The following is a 20,838-nucleotide window of genomic DNA, read 5'->3' on the forward strand; positions in this document are numbered from 1 at the left end:
CTAATTGTGTGGCAGGACACAAGTCGGGAGTTTGTCTGGGTAGTTCACCAGTAGCAACTGTAGCATGTCCATATTTTCACGTGTGATACCAAGTGCCGAGGGTTTCGCACAATGAAAGTGGAAACACTAGAGGTGTACTATCAACAGCAAATGTTTTCAGGATGTGCAGCGCGTGGTGGAGCGGCAGAAAACTGCATTGATGTGCCACCTACCACGACGTACATAATGGTGTTGAGGTTACCGGCTATGACTTCCGAGATTGGATCCAGCGGCAGCAGGTTGTCTAAACGCACCGTTACTAATCACCGAGGCTGCATACAGTAGCCTTGATACCACGTCGCGTCACAGTAGGTGGCGCAGCAATGTACTTTTCTATGGCTCAGCCACGCGCTGCACATCCTGCAAACTTTTGCTGTTGACCGTACTTAAAGGCTTGCAGAGTGTGGGCCTTAAATTTTGTGGCCAGGGCCGACTTGATGATGACTAGAGGCCCTAGTTTTCCGTCATGTGATATTACTTGATTCTGATTTGATCTTGAACATTTGCAAACCCACTACATTTCCCGCACTAAAAAAAAAAACAAAACATTTCAGCAATTTTTTATGGAACAACCGAATACGGAGGCCCCTACTTATTTGCTGCATAGTATTGTTGTAAATGGTTGCATTGCAACCAATACTTTATTATAATAACACTTATTAATGTCGGGTTTCATAAACATATTAAACTGACGTTTGCCTCTGCATGATGTAATATCAAATATTTACCATTTCTCTCATACGATTGTTGATATACGAAATGCTGCTGATCACATGCTACTGAATGTAGAAAGTGTCTTAGATTTACTTTTTTTTGTCACATAAATCATTATGCAGGGTTGCGTTGTAATTGTAACAATGCAGGTGAAATTGCTGATGACAGCTGGTTTCTGCAGTTTCTATGCAACTGCAAGAATGATTGTGGAACATAGTACTTTCTTCTATAGTAACCTTTTCCAATAAGAAAATGGTAAAGTAATTTCATTTTCGATTTTATTATCTGTACGATTGAAATACAGAAACACTGAAATAAGTACAACAGGCTGGCAGCCATAACATAGCAACTTTCATTCTGCTAGTATTATGTACAAAATTCATACTATATTATCAATACATAATATTCACCTTTTTACTACAAGCCAGACATACATATCGAGGCACATTATTTTTTCGCTCGTGCATCCTTCAATGCTTTACTTCGACAGTATCCAAGATTTACTGGTGCTTGCGCAGAGCCATAAACTGTTGACATGTAGCAAACACCAAGTTTACTTCGTGAAGGTAAATTCGAAGCCTTTAATATTAAATCTTTTTAAGCAATATACTAACTTTACAAAACAGTATAAATTAAACAAGTGTGATGTAATATTGCAGTTGCTATTGACAGTGTCAGCTATAAACCAGCCTTTTCAAGAAGAAAAGACCGAAGGTTAGCCGTAGTTGCGTAGGCATTTAAGAGTCTCAGCTCACATATTATCACCGACTAGCTCAGCTACGTGTGCATTTTGAGGCATAAAATTGTGCCTCATATCTGACCAAAGTTTCAAAAAATGCCGGCAACTGCTGTTAAGTAACCCCAAAGGCCCAGCAGTAATGTAAAAGAGAAAAACTAAAACAGTCCCCTTCTCAAGCTAAACTATCGTTGCACTCACTTCTCTGCATTTAGCGCACTGACAAACTCTTCCAGTTTCTCCTGTATGTGTCGCACTTTTTTCAGTTCTTCGGCAAGCTCCACCCGACGCCCCGTAAGGAGCTCCACTTTCTTTTCGCGGTCCTGCGAGAAGTCGTCCAGCACCTCCTTGACGCCCTTCTCCAGCCGACGGGCCTCGCGGTTCATCACCTGTTGCCTCAGCACGTTCGCCGTGGTATGCATCATGCGCTGCACCCGCCAGAACAGGACCACGTCGTGGCACTCGAGGTCAGAGTCCAGGCCCTGGTGGTAGAGGTAGTAACCCTTGCGGCATTCGTTGGCCTTGGCCAGAGATCGGCGCAGGAAGTGCAGGCGATACAGGGGCTCCCACGTGTCTCTAATGAACTTGTAATCGACGTCGACGTCGTGTGCCTGGACGTTCTTGCGAACGGTCGTCAGTTCCTCCTGCGTCAAAGCAGGCCCGTGCTTCTGGAGGAACTCGTGGTTCAATAGACGCTCCAGCTCGGCTTTGACCACTGCTCTCTGCCTCTGCTCTTCTGTGGGTGAAGCCCAGTACAGCCATTGTTCTTTAATTCCTGGACCGACCATGTCCTTGACTCGAGCTTCGGCTGACTGCAAGCGCTGCTGGAGTGTCGTCTCCAGAAACCGGACTGCCTGGTCCCACTGGTGCTTGTCGTGCACCACGCGGTCTTCCAGTGCGTTGAGCTGAATCATGCGTAGCATGTCAACAGCCTTGTCCTCCCAGACGTGCCGGTCAAGGACTTCCTTGACGACGGCCTCCTTGAGACGGTCGAAGAGTGTGTCATGGTCCTTTGCTGTTTTCCGTTTCTGTAGGAGCGCATTGAATTCATCCCGTAGCGTCTCCCAGCCCACGTCCACGGACTGCGAGGGCAGCAGCTGCTCGGCCCAGAGCTTGAGTCGGATGTCAACGGCTGTGTTAAAGTTGCCGGCATTTCCGGTCTGCGCAGCAGGCAGGAAGATGCTGTCGACAACATAACCACACATGCAGTCCCACAGGTTTCGCGACAACACTTCCTCCCAGTGCTTGGGACTCAGCTGGCTGAGGTTGACTACTTCGTCAAGCAGTTCCCCACGGGATCGCTCAAACAGCTCGTCGCGGTCAAGCTCCCGCATCCTAGGGAAACTGTTCTTCCACTCGGTCTCCAGGTTGAAACGTTGTGCCTTGAAGGCGTCAGCCTGCTGCTCAACAGACTCCCGCACCATCTTCCAGAAGCAGTCAGACACGGCGAAGCTCAAACTCTGTGTTGTGCACTGAGACATGTTTAGAATACCGTCTCGGCACAGCTTGGAGTTGCGGAAGAAAGCCTCTTCATAGGCTTTGATTGCTGTGATACTGTCTTCTGCACTGCCCTTGCCTGTTACAACGGCAAAGTACCCAAGCGCTTTCATGGGAAACAGTTTCCCATCAAGGATCTTGCGAATTCTGGTTGGGTTGGCCATGTTCTGCTCAGCCAGGTCTACCTTGGTAAGGACAAAGATGGTTCTTCGACCATTTGGATCCACTTGGCTGACAAGGTCGGTGACAATGCTTCTCTCAGCGTCTACAGAGCCATCCTGGATGCACAGGATGATAGCATTGGGGTTGCTCATGTAGAGGTTTGTCATCTCTCGTATGGCGTCCTTGGTGCCTTCTGCCATCTCTGTTGTCGCCGTGCTGATGATACCCGGAAGGTCTACCAGGACCATCCTCTGCAACCCGGGACCCTTGACGGTCATGGAGATGACGTCAGTGCTGATGGTCTTGCCGCCGCGGACGCTGTTCTTCATCCTCACTTCGACCTCCCTCCGGAGGTCTGACAGCTCGGTCTCCTTAGTTAGGTCAAACTCTCGCGAGCTGTCCTTAAACTTGGCAATGTGGTATGGCCCTTCGCTGAGCGTCACCTTGACCGGTGCTCTGGTCATCATCTCACCGGCGCCACGCGGAAATATTCGTGCCTGTGCCACCATTTCAAGAACACTCGTCTTGCCGGCGCTCTGGTCACCGACAACGACCACGCGAGGAAGGTGGTCCTGGACGTTGTAGCTGGAGTCATAGTCACTGAGCTCGTCTAGGACTTCCGAGTAGAGGTCAATGAGGGACTTCTTTATTTTGCGTCGACTCACTCCCTGCTCTGACTTGAGCATCACCTGGCGTCGTAGCTCCCGGTTTTCCTTTTCCAGACGCTCGATCTCCTTCTGGTACTTCATCTGCACCTGTAGTGGATAAATAAACTGTTTGTCATTGCCTACTTTAGAGACTTTCCTTAGAAGCTATGCTTAAAGGAGTACTGTCATGTTTCGAGGAATCACAAAAGGAACATTTTCCATTTCCTTAGCATGCCCTGCTAATGCTTTCCACACATCTTAACCCAATTGACAAGATATTTTCTGTGTTTGCTCCTATCTGTTCGCTGACAAAGATAAGCCAAGCAGTCTCATGTTTCCCCAGGTCGCAATGGATCCATTACGAAAGGAACAAAAAATTTAAGGGCTGATTTTCTTTTGTTAAATAAAATTTTAATTGGAAAGATATATTAGTCACATGAAGCACAGTTTCATCTGTCATAATTACTGTTGAAGTTCAAGTCACTTCAGCATTATCAATGTTTAGTGCAAATGCAACAGCCCCATGCTTCACGGGAGATTGAATGTATGCAGCATAATCACGCAATTATGAATACTGCCACCGTTACACTGCTCCATGTTTACGCAAATAATTAGCTGGCACGCCACACTAAATCATGTGCTCTCTCTTATCATACCACTGATATATATGAAATCTCCTCTGCTTTGTAGTAAAGCAATTATGCTCAAGTGTGAAACATCAGTCTTGGGTAATGGAACAACCAATATGTGCATTCTTGAAACGTAGGAGCCAATCTTAGGATGGATGAATGAAGGAACAAGCTAGTTAGAAATGTTTGCGACCTGGCGAGGATGGGTTACAGGGGAAAAAAGAAAGTACTATCAACAGTCACTTATTTCAGGCCATCAGAAACCAATGAGCAGCCAACACCACTTTTTCTTTAATGTTAATCCTTTAATTTTTTTCAATGTTATTTGTATGTAGTTTAAATTCCCGCCGATACGTTGTTGATGTTAATGTCATCATGTGGTTTTGTCAGTTGCTTATGATTTATAAATTTTTAAGTGTACTAACTTTGCTCCTGTACTAGCCAATCAAACAGTTATGTATGAGTACGGGAGTTCCCAATTCATTTTACATTACAGGGCCTCCTTCGCCTCTGTGTATTCTCACCTTGTGCTGTTAAAACGTAAAAACTGATTCATTGATTGATGAATCGATCGGTTGACGTCAATTCTCTCGCGCCATTCATTCAGTTCGCCAAACCACATTTCACACCATTCACCTGAATAAGCTCGTCTTGGAGTTTCTGCATGCGCTCACGCTCGTTCTGACGGCGCTCTTCCTCCTGCTGCTGCGACGAGAAGAGCGGCGCGACGGCCAAGGCGGTGGCGAAGTCGTCCAAGCCGTTGTGCGCGACGCTAGGCGAGCTCTCGAACTTGACGCTCTGAAGCCACTCACCGATGCTGGCGAGACCGCTAGCGGCCGCGTTAGCGCCGGTCCTGAACAACCCTTTCTCGGGTATGCCCAGCTTGTCTTTCATGTCGGCCAGGGATGCGCGAAACCTGTCCAAGCTGTCCCTATCGGGCAGCGAATCCTTGATCCACCCAAAGTCTGGGAGGTTGTCCTTAAACTCATCGTACTTCTTGGAGACGTGCGCCCCTCCGGCGACGGCCGAACCCAGCACGATGTATCGGACCTTCAGGACGCCGCGAAGAATCCTGGCCACTAGCGCGACGTTTCGGGCGCTCTGGAGGTTCGTGGTGGCGGCGTACAGTCTTAGACGGTGGTGTCTGGAGTGCGGACCGAGCGTGTGATATCGACGGCGGTGGCATGCTTTGAGGCGCGGCGAAGTGCTCCACTTTTGAAGGTTGTAGCCCAAGGCGCCGCGTACTAGCGACAGCGCTCGGTGCTGCGACATGATTGGCCGTCGGCGTCAGCTTGGGACGAATTTGTTTTTACTACTATTCGCTAAGCGCGTCTTTTCGAGTCTGGGGAATCGGTTTCACGCGAACAGTTTCAACTTTACTAGCCGGCGACGATAACTCGCCAGCGCTGCCTCCATGTTGAACTTGAGCCAGGCCTGGCAAATGACTTTTACTTTCGAATTTGTGTGCGTTGACTATAGGTGGCGAGCCATTCTAAACAGTATATATGTTTTTAAGATACTATAGGATTTTGTGCTTAAGACAAACGAAATCTTCATTTAAACAACAGTAGTGCGATTGTTATTCTAAGCGTTTGGTTGTTTCTTGTTCATTCTAAATAGTTAGACTTTTCAATAATAATTAATGTCTATTGCATGGTTTATAGGGTTATCGTATGAAACTCTATGCGCTTAATGACCCCAAATCTTGCCGGTCGTGACATATTAAGCATATTTAGTACTCATAAACTGAAATTCGTCCTTGGTAGTGAACAGCTCAAGGTAATAAGCAAATAAATAAATAAATACGTAAAGACTCTGCTCACGCTACACTTTTCACTAGAATGTCATGTATAAATGATATCCAATTCTCCAATTTACCTGAGATTGCTTTTCAAAGTTCAAATCCAAAAACTGTAGCCTTTGAGATTTGTAACCAAAATTTAAATTGAATTCTAGCCTTTGAGACTTGTAGCACAAACTCTGCAATAAACGTAGCCTAAAGCGTGTGGCTGACGAAGACTTATTTCTCAGCAATTTATTCAGTAATTTGTGTAATTTGGGATTAACTACTGGCTGCAATACGTACTCTGCGTTTGTAAAGCAGCATCTCGATACATAAAGCTTTGACCCATCACCAGCGCCATTATTAGTCCTGCCGGCGGAATCGATAGAAGGAAAGCTCTCCGCAAGTCGCAGCCTGATTAGTTCACCGGACGCTGGTGGCGACTTCTTCATGTGGCGTCTTCGTATGTAAGTGAAGAAAAACCCCTTTCGTACATCTTTGCTCCGCGCGATTGGGCTCTGACTGTTTGCCCGCCTTGCTTGGCCGTACCTGCTGCTATTATTGGTTGCCGGATCGAGTACCAAAGGGGCAGGGCGATCCGGCTACCCCTCTCCGATAGTCGACGATTCTCTAACCATCCGTGCGCTTCACCGTTAGGTTAACGGTCTCCGTTATTTTTTTATTTTTTTTAAGTCGCACCGCGTCTCCGTTTTTGGGTGCCTCCATCTGTGATGCAGCATCGCCCCATTTCTACCCACCCACTCGGGGGCAATGCGCATCTGCATACGTCGTTGCTTTCCCGGTGAAACCAAATAGTGCACGCTTTCGCTCTATGCGGGCCTAATGCGTGCGGTTTCATCTTGAAGGCGATGCGCAGACCAAACCGTTTGGAGGAGGGAGTCCGAAAGCGAGTACGGGAGCAGGGCTAAAGAATAAAAAAAGAAAAGAAGAGACTCATCTTTTCGCGTTCGCCGCATTTCAGCTACAGTGTGGTGTAGAGGACGCGCGGAAAAAGAAAGAAAAAAAAAAATCTCTCTGCTCTCGCTAGCGAGAGAAAGTGCGAACGAGTGAGAGAATGAGCGCTTTTTTGACACGACCGTGTCGTGTGATGATCGGAGAGCACGCGGAGGTAGTGTTTTGTTCTTTCTTGACACACTTGTCACGGCAGCCTACACGCCGATGTGCCGCAGTCTGTTAGACCCGCGCATGACTCGCGTGTATGTGTGCTCTCTCTGTGTGTGTGTACGCGTGTGTGTAATCCAGTGTTTGTAACTGTCATTGCATGCGGCGAGTAGAATCAATAAACGACGCCAGTGTGGGTGGCGGGTACGCTGGGAGCAAAAAGGGGGTGCGGGGGTGTTCCAGTAGTTCTGCTTTCCTTCGTTTTCCTCAGTTTTACCCCCACCCCCTCTTGTTTGTTCGTTACTTTGTCGCGAGAAATAGGTCTTTCTTTAGGGGGGGGGGGGGGGGGGGAGAAACGTGCATTTGTTGCTCGCAATGCTCTAGAAGTTTCTTGTGTATCCACATCACGTCAGCGCTACGGGCTCTCTCCCAATTGCAAAAAAGTGCAGGCTGTGGATCGGCGGCTGCGTTTAGTGAGCCGGAAATGATTTTTGTTTAACAGTTCTTTTGTCGTCTGCTGCTCTTAATTCCAGACGATCTTGATAAGCCTGATTCGTTGTCACTTCGAATTCAAGCTTGCTACCGTCAAATCGAAGCAGTGCCGAAATCATGCAGATGGTGTTTGCACGAAACTGTTCAACACGAAGTTCACCTTCGCAGGCCTTTTCCCTTACATTTTCTCTCAGCATGGAATGATTTTGCTCGGGACAAGCCCGTATAGCGCTTTGCGGGTTGTAACAAATCCTACCGCGGTTCCCATATAAATTAGTGTAAGTCTTTACATATCCACGGGGCAGTGTTCAAGTCGTCGCCTCCACAAGTTCTTGGGAATCTTCAACGTCGTTCGGTGCATTCTATCGCAAATCGTCGTTCCAAACGGTGCAGTCAAGTGTGTGTGGCGTGTTGAAATAATTTGTCCGCTTGAATTCAGCGCGAGAGACATCAAAGAGAACGGCCGTTTTTGCCTTTACTCCAGGAGGTAATAGGTTCTTGCCGAATGAAATTAATCATCCGTCTCGCGGGCAGGCCGGGTGGCCCCATCTGCCTCATTATACTTTCAAGTGCTATTAGTCGCGCCTGGCTGGATTCCTTCTTGTCGCGGGGGCGATCTTTCGTGCACCTCTGTTTGTGCGTCGTCTGCTTCGGTTTTGCAGACGGTGTACTGTTGCGACGTCTGCTTATTTCCTTTCAGAATGTTTTGTTTTTCAAACGGTGATGGTTCAGAAGTTCCAGAAGCTCTTGTAAAGACTTTGGGCACGTGAAGGTGGTCATGTATTGTACTCGATTTCGCGTTGAACTAGCACTATACACAGTTTTCAAGATTAGGGAACTAAATGTAATAAATTCAGAACAGACTCGTGTAGCTTTCGGTACATGCGAGGAGAACGTGGGATCGAAATTGAATGAAAACAACCCTGCGCAAAAGGAACACTTTCCCCCTTCGAGTCAAACCAGCAGTTAGTTGCCCCTCCCCAACTACTCCACTGCATCCCCCCTACCGCAAGCCGATAATAATTGTCATTCTTCAGCCAACTATAGCCGTCATTTAGCCAGTGCGTGGCAGCACTGGCCAGAATTTCCCAAGTGTAAGCCAACATATACGACAATACTAGCCAGCCCCGCCTCAGTGCTCTAGTGGCTAAGGTACTCGTCTACATTTTTGATGGAGGCGGAAATGCGGTAGGCCCGCGTGCTAAGATTTGGGTGACCGTTAGAGAAACCTAGGTGGTCAAAATTTCCGGAGCCCTACATCATGGCATCTCTCATAATCATAGGGTGGTTTTGGGGCGTTAAACCCCACATATCAATGAACAACACCAGCCCTATCCCTTTCTGGTAGTGAGCCAACAGCACAGTTTACTTCAACGTGCCAACACTGGCCAATGTTTGCAATAATAAGCCGACGTCAGCCACTTAACGCTATTCATTATAGTTCAGCTATGGTGTACTAATTAGTGTACAAGTTCATACGGCACTATAACTATTACCTTAACCGATACTGGTCGACATTTGGCCGAGATTTGGCTCAGAAACATCCCCTTTTTCCGTCAGCTATTCACCACTGAGACAGATTAGACAATAATGTTGTGTGTAGTAACGTCATTCAATCAATCACGTACTTAATACAGTGGGTCGTATTTCAATTGAGTTGTTGACAATGCATTCTTTTTATTTCGTGTATGTGCTTTATGTACTTTTTCTTATCACCACTCCTACATGGGCTGAAAATGGCCTGCAGTATGATAAAAAAAAAAAAAAATTAGCCAAAGCTACAGCCCCTTTACTTGCTCTCTGTACCAGCGCTATATCGCCGGCGTATGGTTGATTGTAACTAATGTCTGGCATCTTCCATTCCGTATTTTTTATTTGCACGTTTGGTTGTTACTTGCTTGTTAGGGTGGTTTTCTATACTTGTCCAAGGCCCATCCTGCAGTGTAACCTAGAAAGCACAGCAACATAACTTCCGGTTTCCGTCGAGTGCGTGATAGTCACGTGACCTCGAATGACGAATGACGTCATTCGGAGAACGGCACAGCACTGTCGACTCGGAGCCCCGTCCGACAGTAGTCATGCTGGGAGGATAGCCAGAACCGCCAAGCGTTTACCAGCCACCCTGTTCCCCCAGTCACACGGACCAACCGCTGACGTAGCAGCAGCACCAAAATGCCGATCGTTGCGTATGGAACGCCGCGCAGAAACCTTTCCCGTTGTTCACACTGTATTCATTCGTACGGTGCTGGTATGACGTCACAGGTGACGTTTATGCCCAGGCGATGGTGACCGGAAGTTACGTGGTGGCTTTAGGATATGAAAACCAACACCACCTATTTAGGTAATGTGAAAACACGTCCTCTTGCACGCACTACTGGGTGGTCTTCTGCTATGTTGTTCTTCATATACCTTTTATTCCCCGTACCCCATCCCTGTGTCGACTTGTCGAGGTGTCCTCATAAGGAAGAACAGTTACGGGTTTGGCAGTTTTCTTCTGATATAACCACTTGAGAGAGTGCTGGTAAATAAACGACTAGATAGATATGGCAAGGCTAGCCTACGCAGTAAGCAAGCACTAATGAACATTGGCCGCGAATAAGGCGAGATTAGGTATATCTTACCTTAGGGCATCACGTTTGACTGAGCAGCGATGTCAGAATTCCGTGAGGAATTTTACGAGTTCCTACCAAAAACGCCAGGCCTGCGCGGAACGCTCAGCACAGTTACAGCGAAAGCTGGAAGAGCGGCATTTCAGAGCCTTTTTCTAAACACCCTTTGGGTAACTGCTACGCGCACACTTGCCGGTACCTACTACGTTATAAATAATCATAATTTTTGTGTTGTAGGAAGGAAGGAAGTGCCTGGAAACTGTGGCACGCACCCACGCTTGGGGATTGGCCAAGAACCGGGTAGTTCTGACGAAATACTGTCATTTTTTTAGCCCACGGTTTTTAAACTATTGAAAAAAAGGACACAAACTAAATGAGAAATGGACAATTAGAAATAACGAATATAGAAAAGTAAGCAGATAGTTTCACCAACAACAAAACTTTGGTAGATCTCACGTACCTGGAAACCGACGTTATGCGAAGAATGCGGAGGGAAGGTGACCGTGTTGCAATTTGTTTTTATTGAGCGACACGTCGTGAAATGATGCTAAATATATGTATAAATATTGGACGCACAGGCATAGGTTGAAGAGTTCCAGATGTTTATATAACCATTTGTTTGCCTTTGCGCAACGATGCCAACTAAAACATGCTGTATTGGCAACAGCAGAAGCTGATATGAAGCGCTGATGCTCGCGAGGATGCTGGCCCTGGACACTGCTACATAAATCAATTTCAGCGCATGACAACTAACCACAATTGATGTTAACCCACCGTGATGGCTGTATCAAAGGAGTAGATATGTCATGTTTATAAGATTAAGTAGGTAGCACTGCTACCACTATTGACGTTTCGCGAAGATTAGCGTCTATTTGAAAAGTAGTTCCGAGAGGAGGCGTAGCTCTGCGGTAAAATGCCTCATTGCTACGCAGAATGCTTGGGTTCGATTCCAGCTGGGACCCTGACATTTATTCGTTGCATTCGTTGGGTCCGCCCCGCCGCGGTGGTCTAGTGGCTAAGGTACTCGGCTGCTGACCCGCAGGTCGCGGGTTCGATTCCCGGCTGCGGCGGCTGCATTTCTGATGGAGGCGGAAATGTTGTAGGCCCGTGTGCTCAGATTTGGGTGCACGTTTGAGAACCCCAGGTGGTCGAAATTTCCGGAGCCCTCCACTACGGCGTCTCTCATAATCATATGGTGGTTTTGGGACGTTAAACCGCACAAATCAATCAATTCGTTGGGTCAACGCTACCGATGTCGGGTGTATCTTATCGCTCGCGTGTTAAAATTTCCCATGTGTATTCTCGTCGTTCCTTGGTAGATACTAAGTATCAATCACCTGTGGCACATACGCGCATACCAGCGGCACATACCCGCCTGTGGGTATGTGGCACTGTCTGGCGGGAAGTGTTTGGCAGCTGACCAATAGTCCCTCGTATGCGAGGGACTATTGGTCAGCTGCCAGCTCGTACTAAGTTCACGTGCTACGTGACCCCACACAGACTCATAAAGTGTGTGCCACACTCGCCGCCATGGCTACAGATGGCGCTGACTGACACTCCCACGTTTAATTTCACATATAAACCCCATGAAGTGGCTGGGGGGGATAGCCGCCGTGATAGCTTAGTGGTAGAGCATCGAACGCGTTATTCGAAGGTCGTAGGTTCGTTTCCTGCCCATGGCAAGTTATCTTTTCACCCACTTTTCTTTCTTCAGATTTACCTTACAATTCGGTCTAATAACCTCCCCTATGCTTTCCTTGGCATTATTGTCTGTTAGATTTCATTAATATTGTGTCAAACACGGAAAAAACAAAAACAATCCCTTAAGTGTACACTTATTTCCCTCACCACACACACACACACACACACACACACACACACACACACACACACACACACACACACACACACACATATATATATATATATATATATATATATATATATATATATATATATATATATATATATATATATATCGTTTTTCTGCGAATATTATTGTATAATGGTAATCGGCGAGTGGTCCCAGTCTGCGTGAAAAGCAAGTGTCATATAATGTATGCTTTTTTTTTCTTCTACTTGTAACGCCATGTTTGCATTGCGAAGGAACACAGCAAAGAAGCCTTGTTGAAGCGGTTGATTTTCTTTCTGAAAGAAAAGGCATGGCCTTGTAAAAAAAAATAATATGCAAACGCAAAAAAATCATGAATTTCAGCGCATTTATTTATTTATTTATTGTAAACGCAGGAACTATGCGAAGGGGCTCGCGTTATTTCCGTCACGGGACACGAAGTCGTCGACGGCCAGAAGAAATCTTGGCCGCGACGACTGGTTTGTGTTGTGGCAGGTGGAATGCGAAAATATGTTGTCGCAAAAAAACAACAACAAAAAACAAAAAATACAAGGTCGTCAGGAAGGGCAGTACGGTTGGTGGAAGATCGGTTTCGAGAATCGCGACGGCTTTTAAAAATAGAAAAGCCCCGGCGCGGACGAACGACAGGTCGTTCGTGTGTGTGCGCGCGCCGATGATCGAATTTCGTCGGCGTCCGAGCTGCCTCCGCCGCCACCGTTGTGCACCCCGAATCTTCAAAAATGCGGGCGCTCGTCGCGATGAATGAGTCAAGAACGGCAACACAAGCAGCGCCCGGCCGAGCGCGAGATCTGCAGCCGTCGTGAGGTGCTGCGAGATGGGAAAGACAAAAACACCGCAGGAGGCGGCCTGCTTTTGTGGGCAGATATATGGAAGCTCGAAAACGGAAAGAAAGAAGGAAAGTAAGAAGAAAAAAAAGGGATAAATATAAAAGGGAAGGAAGGAAGGAAGGAAGGAAGGAAGGAAGGAAGGAAGGAAGGAAGAAAGAAAGGAAGAAAGGAAGAAAGGAAGAAAGAAAGAAAGGAAGGAAGGAAGGAAGGAAGGAAGAAAGAAAGAAAGGAAGGAAGAAAGGAAGAAAGGAAAGAAAATAAGAAAAAAGACGTCTGAATTTTATTGTCTCTGTCGTGTTTTTTTTTTCTGGCTCCACAGAGCCTGCTGTTTACCTTTACTTTCAATTGCTACGTTCACGGACGCTTTCTTATTTTTGTTATATATTTGTTTGTTTGATTCCGGCTACTTTACATCTTCTCCCAATGCACAGAGAGCCGTCGTTTTTTTTAACGCCAGCGTCCTAGTAGTGGAAATGCTCTGCCGAAGCTCGACGTCGTGGGTTCGAGTCCCAGCGGCGGCATTTCGCACGAGGGCAGTAACAGCCCGCGTGTAGCTGTGCAGACTTTGGACGCACTTGAAACTCATGTCGTCGAAGTTGACCCAAAGCCCCCTTTTCCCCCTTCCCCCACTATGGTGTGCCTCATGATTGTGCTGTTTTTAGTGTCTAAAGATCAGCAAATCTTTATTTTATTATTAGCAATCTAGTGACCATGCAATAGCACGAAGACCTTTTTTTTTCCCTTTTGAGCGGAGGACGAAGACTAGGAAGCAGGAAGAAGGGATTGATTTCGCTGATATGTGAAACATTCCGTGTTCGCGAACATTTATGTAAGCACAGGTGTTTCTGTGTGATAATAATGAATAATTAAAAAAATGGGCTGCGTATCTGCGCACTTTGATGCAAATGTCGAAAGGTGATAGTTCTGCCGGCCGTACTACATGAGTCCTGATATCATCCGCAGTAGAGTTACTGTACCTAAAGGTATCATCATCATCATCATCATCATCATCATCAGCCTGACTACGTCCACTGCAGGACAAAGGCCTCTCCCATGTTCCGCCAGTTAACCCGGTCCTGTGCTTGCTGCTGCCAATTTATACCCGCAAACTTCTTAATCTCATCTGCCCACCTAATCTTCTGTCTCCCCCTAACCCGCTTCCCTTCTCTGGGAATCCAGTCAGTTACCCTTAATGACCAGCGGTTATCGTGTCTACGCGCTACATGCCCTGCCCATGTCCATTTCTTCTTCTTGATTTCAGCTATGATATCCTTAACCCCCGTTTGTTCCCTAATCCACTCTGCTCTCTTCTTGTCTCTTAAGGTTACACCTACCATTTTTCTTTCCATTGCTCGCTGCGTCGTCCTCAATTTAAGCTGAACCATCTTTTAAGTCTCCAGGTTTTTGTTCCGTAGCTAAGTACCGGCAGGATACAGCTGTTATATACCTTCCTCTTGAGGGATAGTGGCAATATCTACCTGTCATAATTTGAGAGTGCTTGCCGAATGTGCTCCACCCCATTCTTATTCTTCTAGTTACTTCAATCTCGTGGTTTGGCTCTGCGGTTATTACCTGCCCTAAGTAGACATAGTCTTTTACAACTTCAAGTGCACTATTACCTATCTCGAAGCGCTGCTTCGAGATAGGTAATAGTGCACTCGAAGGTATCATACAGGTGTCATACTTGAAAGGTATCATACAGTAACTCTAATGCATCCCGGCTGCGGCGGCTGCATTTCCGATGGAGGCGGAAATGTTGTAGGCCCGTGTGCTCAGATTTGGGTGCACGTTAAAGAACCCCAGGTGGTCGAAATTTCCGGAGCCCTCCACTACGGCGTCTCTCATAATCATATGGTGGTTTTGGTACGTTAAACCCCACATATCAATCAGTAACTCTAATGCGTGGGAGATATGGACGCCATCTGGCAATGACGTCAGGAAATATGAGCTCGTGCAGAACCCCGGACCACTGCCAGGTGGCAGGAGCATGCATATCGTTCTAGAGTTACTTCTAGAGTTCTAGAGTTACTTCTAGAGTTCTAGTGCTACCTTTAGTTAGCATATACAGTAACTCTATATCGTTCGGCAGAGGGCTTTTTCGGGCACAGAGTGGTGATTTCAACGCAGCCTAAGAAACACTAGGGTCTTGAGAACTACGTATCTACGTATTTTCTAGCAAAGAAACACACAACCTAATACTTACGTGTTGATGATGCTCCTCAGGTATCCGTAGTATTTAATTTTGATCAGCTACGTTCACAAGTGTGAACGCAGCCACCTGTTCAAGATGGCCGCGCATTGAGTAAGTGCTTAAACTTTGGCTGGGTGGCTCACATCGTGTGACAGACAGACAGAGACAATCCTTTTAAAAAATGGCACCGAAGCCTTTATGCACTCACGCAAGACGACTGGAAATTGAAAGCCAACCACTTTTCCCTCTCAGTCGATTGGATTGATCCTAGTCCCGCCACCCTCCGAAATCTTTCTGAACCTTACGTGGTTTAGCATTGCCTCCAAGATCGAAAGCACCTCGCATGGTTTTGCATGGCCTCCGTGATAGGGCCCACATTTGACAGAGCTATACGATCTGTGACGACGTCATCATGCGGGAACACGTCTCGGGACGTCGTAACGATAATGGCGTCACTAGTTTCAGTGATCTCTGACGTCTGACGACGTCATATGGTGACGTTATCACGTGTTGTCGATTTTTAAAATATTTTATTGCGTCACTTGTGCTAGTGTCGCCGACACGGGACGCCGGTCATTTTTCGTGTTTGATGAGATATCCGAGGGTTTGGCCTTACTAATTAGCAGGTTTAGGCATTAATTAGGCATACAAGGCCAATGCTTTAATTAAGGTCTTGGCCTCAATCATGGCCAAGGCCTTAAGGCTTTGGCCTTCATTGTTGTCTGGGGTTTTACGGGACAGAGCCGCGGGACACGAGCTCCGAAAATTTTGATCGCGTGGCGTTTTTTGACGTGCACTGGCATGGCAGAGTATACACGGGCGCCTAGCGTTTCCTCGCCTCCATTGAAATGCGACCGCCGTGGCCGGCATTGAACCCGCGACCATTCGAGCAGCGTAACCATTGCATGTACACCACCGCGGCGGTCTGGATTTTGTGCTTGCGTTGCGAGGGTTTTAGAAGTGCTACAGACGGCGTAAGACGTCACCGTTAAGAACATACCAGGTGACCAGTTGCCGCCAAATTTGCAGATCGCCGTCTATTAAACTAGTCAATTAACTGAATGACGGATTGACCGACAATACCGAATGACTAACATAGCCGGTCAACTAACAAAGTAACTATGCTGAATGACATAGCTAAATAATTGACTGGCTAACCGACTAACCCATAGCGACGATTTCGCTATTGCATATGTGTGGTTCTCCGATAACCAGTCTAACCGAACGCTGTAACTAATCTACGGACGACAAACTAAAGCTCCCGAATCGATTGAAGGACGCCGCGCTGCAGCGCACATATACAGTCGTTCAGACGTAAAACTGCGCGACTGCTATAGCGAGCTAAACGCTTTTTGTTTGTTTGCCTTTTTAACTTGTTCCCGAACAATTCTCTGCGGACCACGGTTGTTTGCAACGTCTGAAACGTTTGTCACACCGGCTTGACTAACCAATTCTTCTGCGCTGTCTTTGCGCAGCGAGTTCACGACATCTGTTGGATATAGCACCGAGTTTTTCTGCCCCTTATATATATATATATATATATATATATATATATATATATATATATATATATATATATATATATATATATATATATATATATATATATATATATCAGATGATTTGATTGAAACCTGCAATGCCGAGAGAAATAGGCGAAACTGGACAACAACGAAAGGTTACGATTTCAATTTGCTTCCACTTATTTTTTATTTATTTGTTTTTTGTTTACAGCGAACATATACTCGGCACGGTTCTGTCAGATCGCTTCTGAAGACTAGAATGCGCGAAGGCGAACAACAATTTTTAGCTAACCGTTTAACTCGGAACAGTCTAACGTTTCTTGCATGGAAAGAAAAGAAAAGGAAGTGCACACGACGTAAAACTTAACGCAAAAGCGTATTTCGCCGCGACATGGTGGAATGACGTCAAGGATATTGACTCGAAGACGACACTATTTGCATGACAAAACGAACGCCGCGTCGTTTATTGTACTTTCGAAACAATGGCCGTTTCCTGTGTACCACATGATTTTCGATGAAGTGTAAATTGAAAGACGCACTAAAGTGAAACAATAATGACTTTGTGCACGTTGGCTAACTGAACTCTTAGAACTCTAATGTCACTTGTTTCATTATAGCGGGTCCATGATTAACGGAGAAGGTCGAGGTTGAAATTTCGTTTTTAAATTTCGCGCCGAAATCTCCGCGTGTGACGTCAACATTTTTTTAAAGATGCATTTCGTATTTTGTCGGGATTGGCTGGACGAAATTTTCTTCAGCTTCGCACGCTAGCTCATTGGCAGCCACAGAAGGCTATTCACTTCATCTTTCATCGATTGGAAGCTACGCAGGACCGAGTAGATACCTTCGAAATTTCTTACGTCACGGTGTTCGTTGCGGAAATTTCGAGGCGGCGTCTCTGTCAGCATTTTCTCTTCGCGGGTTTATCACTTGATAAGTATCCGCTCGTGGTATGTGAGCGGTGTTTTTAGCGGTTGTGACATTGTACTTTACTGATATACGCGAGGAATCGTTTTGCTCGTTAGTGTCAATTTAAGGGCTCGTTTTGTCAGACAGCATGATAATGCGAACTAACAGACAATCATGCGAAAGAAAGAACGGATGACATTATCAGTTGTAATTATAACGTGGATGTGAAAAATAAAAGTGGACGAAAAGGTAACTTGCCGTGGGCAGGGACCGAATCTGCATTCGATCTTCGAAATGACTACGAATGACGCGTCCGATGTTCTACCTATACTGAGAAACGGCGGCGGTCACATCCCTCGGTCCACTGTATAGGCTTTGTTAGGTGCTTCGAATTCACTGCCACCTCGGTAGCAATGCAATGCATTCGCGGTTTAGTCGATGTTTGTGGTGTATTCTGACGCTATATATATATATATATATATATATATATATATATACATATATATATACATATATATATATATATATATATATATATATATATATATATATATATATATATATATATATATATATATATATATATATATATATATATATATATATATATATATATATATGGGATATGGAACAACGGGAGCGTTGTCAACAAGGATAAATATATTTATTTCCCAACAGTTTCGGGAGGGGTCCTCCCTTCATCAGGGGAGGAGTTATACTCCCTTGATCCACTGATCAGGGAGGACCCCTCCCGAAACTGTTGGGAAATAAATATATTTATCCTTGTTGACAACGCTCCCGTTGTGCCATATCCCATATATATATATATATATATATATATATATATATATATATATATATATATATATATATCGGTGATCGGTTTCTTTTTTAGAAATATCTTTTGAATACATCCTGCAGCCCTGTAATTTTGCGGGGAAGAATGGTGGTTTCTTTTCCGGCCCTCTGCGGATAACGGAAAACCGATCTGCATAGTTCGTGGAATGCCTTTTGTTCCGCAGTTGAACGCACGCGACCGCCAAAAAAAAAAAACGCAAAATTTAGTAAAATTATGCCTTCGCGTTTTTGACTAGTAATTCACTTTTCATTCTACTCCAAGATGAATTGTAAGTGTGGTTGTGAAAGATTCCAGAATGCATTGTGAACGACTTTTGGTGTTGCTTAATCAACTTGAAACACTGACATGCTCAAAAAACAAAAAAAGTAACTGACGAAATGCAATAAAGCTATGTCGTGAGGCTTCATAGAAACGAAGATAAGCAAGGTACGAAAAGCCGAGAGTGCGAACGGATTGAACAGTTCGATCTGTTTGGGCAGTGACTATCATTATCGTAAAATGTCGAGCTAGCCCCCCCCCCCCCCCCCCTACCAAACAATAGAAGGTGATTCGACAGGGTTTAGGGGGCGCCTTGCTCAGTCGCGGATGAAAATTCAGGATGGCGGCGTAAGATCCCCTGAGAGTGAAAAAGACCATAATCTTCTTGCAGCAGGCGTTGCGTGAGATATGGATGCCATCTGGCAGTAATGTCGGGAAACGAAAGCTTGTGTAGAAGACAGAGACATTGGTAGGTGGCAGCACCGTATCGTCTTATAGCGAAGCGTAGGAAACACTCGCTTTCTTGTGCACATAGTGTCGCATTGTCAACGCAGCGTAACGAACAATAGGGTATTTAGAATTACGTGTCTATGCACTCTCTCAGCTGGCATGACCCCGTAACCCGCACTCACTCAGTAATCCATTTTTCACCTGCATTAATTAATTATTTAATGAATTCACTTATTCATTCTTCTATCGCTGACTCACTCTCTCACTTATCATATGTAGTCACCCACGAATTCATTCACTTAGTGAGTCAGTCAGCCTAAGTTATCATCTGCGGTCACCAGCCTATTCATTCACTTATTCATTTTCTCATCACTCGGTGACTGACTGGCTCACTAAATCCTGCATTCATTCATTCGCTTATGAGCTGCGCTTACTAATTCATACAATAGCTCCACTCACTCAGTCACTCACTCTCTGATAAACGAACAAAGAAGCAAACAATGTTGAGGGTTCCGTTTTCAGTATCACTACTCTGGGACCTTCATCTGTATACAAGTAATATATGTAATAATATTCATATAACCAGTAAATTGAAAGTGAAAAGAAATGCACGATAAAAACTGAAACGCCATGCACTTATGTCCTGACACCACCCCCCTTTTTTTTTCTCTCTGGCGCAATTCGCGGCAACTCGTATCGTACATACATTCCCAGCATTATATAGGCACCTTTTTACCAGCTTCGCAATACGGCAAGCGTTTCCATTCCTCGCTCGTTTTGCATCGGTCCAAACCGATGATGTATGCAGCACGGACCGGGCGCGGTTGTTTTGCTTCCGCCTAACACGTTTCAACACACACTCCTCAGGGCTGCGCTAAATCGTGTGTTTAGGCAGGGTGTGCGTGTGTTTATACGCTGTACGCGCGTGGTGTGCTTGTGCACGGCACCCAACCATTTCGTGTGCGCGCGTGAATGGTGTGTCTGTACGGACCCTCGTGTATAAGCGAGTACTTTGTTTAGTTGATGTGTACAGGCGCGCGTGCAGTGCTGGCACGCCGTCCATGCATCGTCATTCGAGCGAGCGTAATTTGCCGCCCATTAATTCCCGTGCCGAATCATCGACTGGCCGACGAAGCGTGCGTATATAGTCTTCGTCGTTGCTTTCCGTTTATCTTCGCAATTTCTTGTTTATTTGACTTTCTAGCTTCGCCCTGGACATCTCGATGAATATGCATTAACGTTCTCGCTTAATCCGCTTCCCGCGCTTTGCCGCGGATTCGTACGTTTGTTTTTATTGAAAGGTATACCGTTAAATCGTCTAGCGCAACATGATTTTGTTGCTGCTCGTTCGCACCTGTAAAGTCGTTTTTTCGTTTAGCATCTTGATCTTATGTGAAAACTGGCTTCCTTTTTTTAAAAATAACGTGTATATACAACATATAGCCACTGCAGTATATGCATGTTTCTGATTGATTGAGTGAGATAGACGTAGTAAATATCAGATCAGTGACAGACGCA

General features: G+C 45.7%; 2 protein-coding genes across 2 annotated transcripts in view; one reads left to right on the forward strand and one right to left on the reverse strand.

Moving 5' to 3' along the window:
- Positions 1 to 1,013: 1,013 nt before the first annotated feature.
- Positions 1,014 to 5,863, reverse strand: Opa1 (Opa1 mitochondrial dynamin like GTPase). Its single transcript, XM_037415795.2, has 2 exons — positions 5,061 to 5,863; positions 1,014 to 3,903 (listed from the first exon to the last, which is right to left on the reverse strand). Exons 1-2 carry the CDS (start codon positions 5,694 to 5,696, stop codon positions 1,687 to 1,689), a joined length of 2,853 nt encoding a protein of 950 aa, XP_037271692.2. The 5' UTR covers positions 5,697 to 5,863; the 3' UTR covers positions 1,014 to 1,686.
- Positions 5,864 to 6,582: 719 nt separating this feature from the next.
- The window catches only part of Nca (neurocalcin homolog), a 120,223-nt gene continuing 105,967 nt past the window's right edge, over positions 6,583 to 20,838 (forward strand). The window contains exon 1 of the mRNA XM_037415797.2: positions 6,583 to 6,674. The gene's annotated coding sequence lies outside the window, so the exon portion shown is untranslated. The remainder of the gene's footprint in view (positions 6,675 to 20,838) is intronic.

This window comes from Rhipicephalus microplus, chromosome 9 (assembly GCF_043290135.1).
Source record: "Rhipicephalus microplus isolate Deutch F79 chromosome 9, USDA_Rmic, whole genome shotgun sequence".
In the NCBI taxonomy this organism is placed as follows: Eukaryota; Metazoa; Arthropoda; class Arachnida; order Ixodida; family Ixodidae; genus Rhipicephalus; species Rhipicephalus microplus.